Source organism: Sesamum indicum, linkage group LG3 (assembly GCF_000512975.1).
Source record: "Sesamum indicum cultivar Zhongzhi No. 13 linkage group LG3, S_indicum_v1.0, whole genome shotgun sequence".
Lineage (NCBI taxonomy): Eukaryota > Viridiplantae > Streptophyta > Magnoliopsida > Lamiales > Pedaliaceae > Sesamum > Sesamum indicum.
The window spans coordinates 9277204-9286468 of NC_026147.1; the positions used below are offsets into that span (position 1 = coordinate 9277204).

The 9265-nt window shown below is 36.6% G+C and overlaps 1 protein-coding gene across 1 annotated transcript; it reads left to right on the plus strand.

Moving 5' to 3' along the window:
- LOC105157807 (exportin-T) lies at positions 634–8674 on the plus strand. Its single transcript, XM_011074288.2, has 15 exons — positions 634–2847; positions 2949–3038; positions 3117–3206; positions 3346–3450; positions 3752–3811; positions 4262–4324; positions 4393–4488; positions 5062–5226; positions 5809–5982; positions 6101–6163; positions 6228–6326; positions 6835–6981; positions 7957–8076; positions 8166–8212; positions 8302–8674. The coding sequence occupies exons 1-13, from the start codon at positions 1117–1119 to the stop codon at positions 8044–8046; spliced, it is 2973 nt and encodes a 990-aa protein (XP_011072590.1). The 5' UTR covers positions 634–1116; the 3' UTR covers positions 8047–8076; positions 8166–8212; positions 8302–8674.

Here is a 9265-nt window from a genome sequence, read left to right on the forward strand (position 1 = left end):
AAAAAAGTATTCATAATTTTTTAAAAATTGAGAGGTTATTTGTAATTATGTCAAACTTTATGAGAGCCCATTGTAATTTATCCTAAAATTAATAAAGTTCACGATATGCATTGATATAACATATTTTTTTGCTGGTTATTTTATAGAGAATTTTACTAAATAGTTCGCACTGTGTACTCAATCTGCACAAAATCAGTGTCGGTGAGTCGATATCTTAATTTTTATATAAAGAAGTTCATAGAATGGTTATCTAAGCATAGAAGGATTGCACGATAGAAAAAAATTATTTGACATTTATAGTCCAAAACACGTGTCGCGGTAAAACTTGCATGATTTGTAAGCTCATCATGCATGAACGACGTGAAACATGATTGGTATCGATGTTTTAAATATAGAATATATCAGAATAATGCAGAACAAACATGATAAAAATCTGAAATAAAAATTGTGGATGATAAAATTTTTATATTGGCCTTAAATTTTGATTTCAATTAATATAAAGTTTAGCAATATTTTGTATTAAATTGAAGTATCTTGAAATATGAAATTAAGCCCAAAAAATATAAAATTAAATTTGTTGGGTTTGTTGGAGTGGGGAAGTTATTGTGAATGTTGGGGTTGTGGGTGGGGGTATAAAGTCCGGGGTGTTGAAAAAGCCTCCGTCCCCTTCTTTTCTCCTCTCATTCCAACAATTATATAAACCCCATTGCCACCTCCAAGAACACAATCTCACTTCTTTCTTCATTCATATGAAACCGTGATTTATATGCATATATATATACATATCAATACCGTTTAATTTGGAGCGCTATAAAACCCTAATCCCATTTGGAATCGGATTGGAAAAGCTTTAAGTTTTTACACCAGTTTGTTTGCCCAATCCCTGCCAACACACAAGCTCTATAATCAAAACCTCTTTAATCTAAGGTAAGGAGGTTTGCTTCACTCGATCAATCGATAAACAAGTTGAGAAGTTAATTATTTTACTAAACATCCGTGGTTGGGACTCTGTAAAGTGGGCAATCAAGAGCGTTTTTAGGAGGTTTTTTTGCCCCACGTTTTTTTTTTTTTTTTTGCTTTTTTGGTTTTTCTAGGGTTTAGTGTTTTCTGACTGTAATGGATGATCTCGAAAAGGCAATTTTAATAAGTTTCGATGAATCTGGTGCGGTTAATTCGGTGCTAAAAGAACAAGCTGCTGCTTTTATTCAGCAAATTAAAGAGACCCCATCAGTCTGTAGCATATGTGTAGAGAAGTTGTGTTTTTCTGAGCTAGTTCAGGTTCACTTTTGGTGTTTGCAGTGCCTCCATGAGGCGCTTCGCATTAAGTACTCATCAATGACACCGGAGGAGAAGTCTTTTATTAGGAAATCTGTGTTCTCGTTGGCGTGTTGCGAACCTGTCCATGCTAGTAATAGTAATTCAGTGAGGATTTTGGAGGGTCCAGCATTTATTAAGAATAAGCTTGCTCAGGTTGTCGTGACATTGATTTACTTTGAGTATCCATTAAGCTGGCCATCTGTTTTTGTTGATTTCTTGCCAAATTTAAGTAAAGGAGCTGTGGTCATTGATATGTTTTGTCGGGTTCTAAATGTGCTGGATGATGAATTAATTAGCTTGGACTATCCACGCAGTGGAGATGATGTGGCTCTTTCGGGGAGGATTAAGGATGCGATGAGAGGGCAGTGTGTGCCTCAGATCGTGGGGGCTTGGTATGACATTGTTTCGATGTATAGGGATTCAAACCCTGACCTGTGTTCTAGTGTGTTGGATTGTATGAGGAGGTACATTTCGTGGATTGACATTGGGTTGATTGCCAATGATGCATTTATTACATTGTTGTTCCAACTGATGTTGGTGGATGGGATACTGGATCAGCTTCGAGCTGCTGCAGCAGGAGTGGTTCTTGCGGTAGTTTCAAAAAGGATGGATTACAAATCAAAGCTTGCTCTTTTGCAAAGCCTTCAGATAAGAAGGGTTTTTAGGTTGGTTGCAGGGGATAGTAACTCAGAGTTGGTTTCTAGCGTGGCTTCTTTGCTCACTGGGTATGCGACTGAACTTTTGGAATGTTCCAAGCGTTTGAACTCAGAGGATGGTAAAGGAGTTTCATTAGAACTCCTAAATGAGGTTCTGCCATCAGTTTTTTATGTCATGCAGAACTGTGAAGTTGATTCAGCGTTCAGCATTCTGCAGTTTCTCTCAGTTTATGTTAGCACAATGAAGAGCCTTCCTGGGCTGACTGAGACACAGCTGCTTCATGTGGGCCAGATATTGGATGTTATTCGTGCACAGATTCAGTTTGATCCCATGTACCGCGGTAATCTGGATTCGTTGGACAAGATCGGTAGGGAAGAAGAAGATAGGATGGTGGAGTTCCGGAAAGATGTATTTGTATTGCTCCGTAATATAGGTCGTGTTGCACCAGATTTGACTCAGATATTTATCAGAAACTCATTGGCTAGTGCCGTCTCATCCTCAGAAGATAGAAATGCTGAAGAAGTTGAAGCATCTCTTTCCTTATTTTATGCGCTTGGAGAATCATTAACTGATGATGCAGTGAGGACTGGGAGTGGTCTACTGGGAGAATTGGTCCCAATGCTTTTGTCAACAACTTTTCCTTGCCACTCCAACAGACTAGTTGCACTTGTCTATTTGGATACAATAACAAGATATGTGAAATTTGTATCAGAGAATACACAATATATCCCAATGGCATTGCGTGCCTTTCTTGATGAGAGAGGTGTACACCACCCAAATGTCAATGTAAGTCGAAGGGCAAGTTATCAGTTCATGAAGGTTGTGAAATTGCTCAAAGCGAAGCTTGTGCCTTACATCGAGACAATCCTGCAGGTAGCGATTCCACCTCTTAATTTTTTTGGGTAGAATATACTTCAATAAGATCCACTTCTAATTACATGCTGCTGATTTCTATATGATGCCGTATGAATCAGAGTCTACAGGATACAGTGGTCCAATTTACTAAGACGGGCAGTGCCTCAAAGGAACTTCCAGGAACTGAAGATGGAACTCATGTTTTTGAGGTTGCTTTTATATATAGAAATATTTGATTCAGTTAATTAGTCGATGCACCAACTGATGTAATCCTTTTGGTTCTACAGGCTATTGGCTTGTTAATTGGGATGGAAGATGTACCCCCTGAGAAGCAATCTGATTATCTTTCAGCACTGCTAACTCCACTGTGTCAGCAGGTCAAGTATTAGGACATATAATACTATTTGTCTCTGGAATACCATAGGTTTCCTTGGGTACTTTGTGCAAGTTGATTTTGCTACTATTTTGCTTTTGGTAGAAACACTAAACTGATTGAAAGTTCATATGCTCGTGCAGGTTGAGGTGGCCCTCTTAAATGCCAAATCTCGTAATCCTGAAGAGACTCTTGCGCAGATTGAAAATATCCAGCAAATGATTACGGCCATTAATGCTCTTAGCAAGGTCTTTGTTCACCTATCAAGTCTCTTATGCATGTGTATTTTAATTGCTCTAGTTTCCTTTTTTCCTTTACGTGATTATGATTTCATTTTACTTTCATTTGTCTATTTGGCTTCAAGAGGTTTAATCTACAGTATCACAAAATAGTGAAAGGATGTCAACTTTTTTGGTAATAGCTATATTTTATTCACCAGAAAGCATATGTTGTATTTAGCCTGATAGTTTGAGTATGTGGAGAATAAGAATGTAATTTGATAATTTTGCATATATATTACTGTGTGAATATGGTTTTGTCCTGATCCAGGGCTTCAGTGAGCGTCTTGCAACTGCTAGTCGCCCTGGAATTGGTCTCATGTTCAAAAAGGTTAGTTCAGGTCTGAACTTCTTAAATTAGAAATTCCTTATTCTTTTTGTGATAACTATATGAATCTTCATCCTAAATTTATTTAGTTAGTGCAGTGAATTTTGAGTTTGTTGTAACTAATACGAGGTTTATATTCTTATTGGGTTTTAGTCATCACCAACTAGCTTGCTCCCTAGTTCCCTCCAATGCGCTCCACCTTCTCTGCCCACATGCATCCATCCTCTTCCTCTTACTTGCTTCTGTGTCTTCTCCTCTCTTTCTTAGCTTTACTAATTTTTGTTTTTACTTCTGTATGGGAAAGATAATTGTCAAAAATGTTTCAGCATTCTGGTTCACATGAATTAGATAAAAAGCTGAAGCTTGTGGAGCCATCATTTCTTTTCTATGTTTGTAGAAATTGATGTTTGTTTTCATCTCTTTACATACTATTTAATTGATTTCTCGATACAGACTCTGGACATTCTCCTACAAGTACTTGTTGTGTTCCCAGAGATACAACCCCTGCGGTGTAAGGTATGAATCGGGATTTTCCACATGATTGTTACATTGTAAACACTTCCAACGCCACTTTGTTTTGCTAGGTCACATCTTTCATCCACCGTATGGTGGACACTTTAGGAAACTCCGTATTTCCCTATCTTCCAAAGGCACTTGGCGAGTTGCTTGGAGAAAGTGAGGTATGAAGATTTGCCTTGCAGCTCAGTTTCTTCCCATGCTTTAATTACTGAAGTGAACTTCATAGGTCTAGACTGCTGGTAAAATGGTCTTGCAATTAATCTGATTTTAACTTTGTGTTCATCAGTTCTGAACCAGATATAATGTTAAATCTTCACTTTTTAAAACATTCCTGTTGTGTTTATTTCTGTTTTACTGTCTATGACTTTTATTTGGTTGACTTACTGCATTTGCAACTTTACAAGATTTCAGTAGAGATGCCTAGCTAGGATAGAAAGTATATGTGTTTGTGGTTTCTGTCCAGTTTATGATTTATCTGTGTTTTATTATCAGGCTTGTGGATTGGAAATTTTATTTTTCTCTTGATTACATGTGCTATTTTATGAACTAAACTATGTATATATGTTATTCTTTAATTTTACATTTTGTTTTAGTACTTTTTGATGTGGGAACTATTAGTCCTGCTTCCATCTCATCATTAAGGAAACCTGTCTTATCTATCATCTACTTGTCTCATCCTGTCTTCTGCATTGTGAATTTGGAGGCCATCAATTTTTCTAATTGCTCTTCTGCAGCCGAAGGAACTGGTGGGTTTTCTTGTACTGCTTAACCAGCTTATCTGCAAATTTGGTACTGGGGTCGGTGAAATATTGGAAGTTATATACCCTGTGATTGCTAGTAGGACATTCAATATTCTTCCGAGGAGTGATATTCAGTCGGGACCGGGCAGCTGCCCTGAGGTATGTGACCTTGTTTCTAAACTTTAGTTGCTCAAGTAGCATAATTGTTCATACCCGGACTCTGCAGCAAAAAAAGAAGTTATACTTGTGGAACTTGTTGACATATAAGGTAAAACCGAACAGCTATAGTAGAGTTTGATGTTGATATGGATTTGGAAAATCTTGATGAATATGCTCTTGGCCGGAAGTTAGAATGTGCAAGAGGATTTTGATCTTAGTACAAGAAAGTCACCTTGAAACATAACACAGTGGATGACATTTATTTTATCTTTAGGGATTTTAAATTTCTTGTTCTACATTTTTCTATAAGTTTCTTATGGGTGAGATATGTCTATGACCAACTCCTAAATTTTCTTTCTTTCTTTTTTCTTCTTTTTTTTTTTTAATTCTTATTTAGTGAACGGTGGGGGCCTGCCCAACCCACCATCACTTGTGTGGTGGTTTGTCTTATATCAGATATGCACTGAGCCTTCATTTATTTTGTTTTAACTACTTTTTTTAGCTTGTGACAGTTGTTAACTTCTAATGCAAATCTCTGTTAATCAGTTGTGTTAGAATATCACTATGAATATGTTGTTTCAGGAAATCCGTGAGTTGCTAGAGCTTCAGAGAACATTCCTTATATTTCTACATGTTATGGCTATGCATGAGCTCTCGTCAATTTTCTTGTCCCCCAGAAGTAGTGGATACTTGGATTTGATGATGCAGTTGCTATTGTATGCATGTTGTAACCATAAGGATATCGTTATAAGAAAGGTATTTTACCTAAACTTTTTTGAGCCATGGAAATGCTTAAAACTTTTGTGCTTTCAGATCTGTTAGTTATGAGGTAGTGTCAGGTGGGGCTGATATCTAGAATTTCTACATTATTCAGGCATGTGTTCAGATCTTCATCAGGCTAATAAGTGATTGGTGTCCTGATCATGGCAAAGAAAAGGTATCTTACTTGGTGCACCTTATATCTCAATTTCCAAGTATGCTAAAGTAATACTATTTGTCAGGTACCTGGTTTCCGGAGTTTCATAATTGAAGCATTCGCAACGAATTGCTGTCTGTACAGTGTGCTAGACAAATCCTTTGAGTTTCGTGATGCAAATACTGTAAGTGTATCGTTTATATCAAACAAGTTTTCTGTGATATCCATATATTGTTATATCACTCAGACTTCATCATGTTGGAGGAGAGGACATGTAAATAAATCTCTGTTTGAAAGGGGTGAATGTAGTATATCTCTATGTTTTTAGAACTTTGTACTTGATTGAATTTGATGGTAGCATTAAATGTTTTTCTGGATGCTATTGGATCTCTCTGTTGGCTACAAAAATCTGCTTATATCCTCCTCCTATCCTGCATTTGGTCTGGTGTATAAGTACCATACAATTTTTTCTTCTTGAACCATTCAAGAATATTTACATTACGTTTGATATTTCAATATGGTTGTGTTAAATTTTCAGTTTATCACTGGAGTAGATCATCATTCTGTCATATTGGTTGCTGCTGCTTTTCGTGCCTCCTCACTCTCTCTCTTCTATTTGGTCCTCTTTTCGGCTTTCCAGAGTCATGCCTAAATACATATTCATTTCCTTTTGCTGCGGCTTTCTTTGGCAGGTGGTCTTGTTTGGTGAAATAGTATTGGCTCAAAAGGTCATGTACGAGAAATTTGGCAATGATTTTCTTCTTAATTTTGTATCAAAAGGTTTTCCAAATGTCCATTGCCCTCAAAACTTGGCAGAACAGTATTGTCAAAAGCTGCAGGTATGATGCTTTCAACTCTCTCTGCAGAAGTAAATCATAGTAGGGAGTGTTTTTTGGCCATTGATAGTGGAATGTGCTTCGCTATGTTTTACGTTATTGACTTTGGTCCAACTTTTATTCTATGAATCACCTAAGTCTAATATTTACTTCTGAGTGAAAACAAGAAAAAAGTATTGGTGCTGTTGTTAGGGGTGTGCAGAAAATCGAAAAACCAGCTGAACCGAAAATTCTGTTCGGACTGAAAACCGAACTGAATTTTTCGGTTCGGTTTTTGGTTTTTCTTTTAAAAATTTTTGATTTTTCGGTTCGGTTTAACCAAACTGAAAAACCGAACTTTTAAATAATAAAATAAATAAAATATATTTTTACACATATTAATATAATATATTAATATTATATTGGTATTTAATTTAGAATCTAATTTTGGTATTTGTATTTTTGGATAAAATTGAAAAAATATCACAATTTCAGCTTAAAGTATCAAAATATATATTTTTTTTTAAAAAGGAAAAAAATGGTTTTTTCGGTTTTTAAACTGAAAAACTAAATTTGGTTCGGTCAGAATCGAACCGAACCGATCAAATTCGGTTTGGTTTTACAAAACCCCGAAGCGAATTTTCAGTACCGAAAGTTCGGTTCGGTTAACCGGTTTGCACACCCTTAGCTGTTGTGCAAACTTAGACATCCATAACCATGCACATGCAGAAATAGAAACTCAGTTAAAAGGCCTGAGTTTGTTCTGAGCTTAATAATAAATAATTTTGGGGGGCTCTAACAGGTGTACTGCATGTTCTTCTTCTTCTTCTTTTTTCTTTAAATAATGTGATTTGTTGTGGGTGTATCATCACACAGCGTGAGGGGCTAAATTCTGGACTCTTCAAGCATCATCGTTGTTTTCCATTTCTGGTTAACATCATCGTTTGTGGTTAATGCCCCTTTGTGCTTACTCTTTCTTTCTTTTGTTATTATTATCAGGGTAATGACCTTAAAGCATTGAAATCGTTCTACCAGTCCCTCATTGAAAAGTTGAGACCACAACAAAATGGCAGCTTGGTTTTCAGATAACAAATTGACAACATTCTTCCATACTCCAAGGTTTGTGCCAATTAGTTCAAGTGAAATTCTGACCTGTGGGAACTGAGTTTCATGTTTAAAGAGATCTTATATTGTTGGGAAAATTGCAGGTTTCTTTCATGTAAATATTATTTGTTTGCTTTTCGTGGACAATGAGGTATGTCTGCAAACTATCCCTTTCATGGAAAATGTCGGCAGACTTATCTGTCAGTAGCTAATGTATTCTCATTCCGCTGGGCATGGCAGGTGTAAATTTGCGGAAGTTCATTGTTTCCATATGAAACTTTATCCGTCTCATTTTTGGTGCTCATCTTTTGATTAAAGTGTCGGCAACAATTGCCATTGAGCAGGGTAGGATCCTGGACCTCTGATTTTAGTGTTCTATACTGTGAGAAACAGGGAATTTTTTGATTTAACACTTTTGACTCCTTTGCTCTTCCCCCCTTCTCTCTGTCTCTCTCATCATTGCGAGCTTTCTTGTTGAGAGAAGCAGAAAACAAGTTTTGTATTCATTATTGATTCTTGGAGCTTAAAATTTTTCATAGAACTGCAGTGCTGTTTCTCTTGTGATCACATTAACTTCATTCTATTCATTAATTTCTTATTTAGCATTTCTGTATCTGGGAAGGGCCTCTTCTTTACGTTCAATGGGAATTTGGGTCGACGTGTTTATAGTTTTGAACTGCTCCATGTGTGTGACAACTACATACACATACAATCTTGTGATAGTTACCTGAAACCTTGTTATAGTGATGAAATCTGGAATTAGCAGCGGTCCAGGTGAAAAATTCAGCTATTCTCCGCATCCTCTGTTTGAATCAACAAAAGGAAACTCGTGTGCCTGAAATAATAATAAATTGCTGCTTGATGCTATGTATATATATTTATATATTATGTGAATTGTATGTGTATTTTTACTGAACGATTTGTTGTGTGTTGTGGACTGGAGAAAGCCAATTTGGACCGTTAGGCAACTTGACCGAAGAAACCTGGTCTGTGGCTTTGTTTGTCTGCACAGGGTCAGGGTGACTTCTGACTTGATTTTGTGCTCAAGTCTACGCGGTTGGTTGGCGTCCGCTGTTTCCTATTTCTTTTTGAATTTATTGGCTGTGGGGTTGGACTTAAAGATCTTAATCAGACTTATGATTCTCGTGATAAAATATTATAGAAAATATCTGGGTTATTATTACTTTTTAATCTTTTGATATAC

Coding starts and splice junctions, on each gene's coding strand:
- LOC105157807 (XM_011074288.2), top strand. CDS start 1,117: ATGGATGATCTCGAAAAGGCAATTTTAATAAGTTTCGATGAATCTGGT. Junction 5,227..5,808: donor GACCGGGCAGCTGCCCTGAG/GTATGTGACCTT, acceptor ATGTTGTTTCAG/GAAATCCGTGAGTTGCTAGA. Junction 6,982..7,956: donor AGTATTGTCAAAAGCTGCAG/GTATGATGCTTT, acceptor TATTATTATCAG/GGTAATGACCTTAAAGCATT.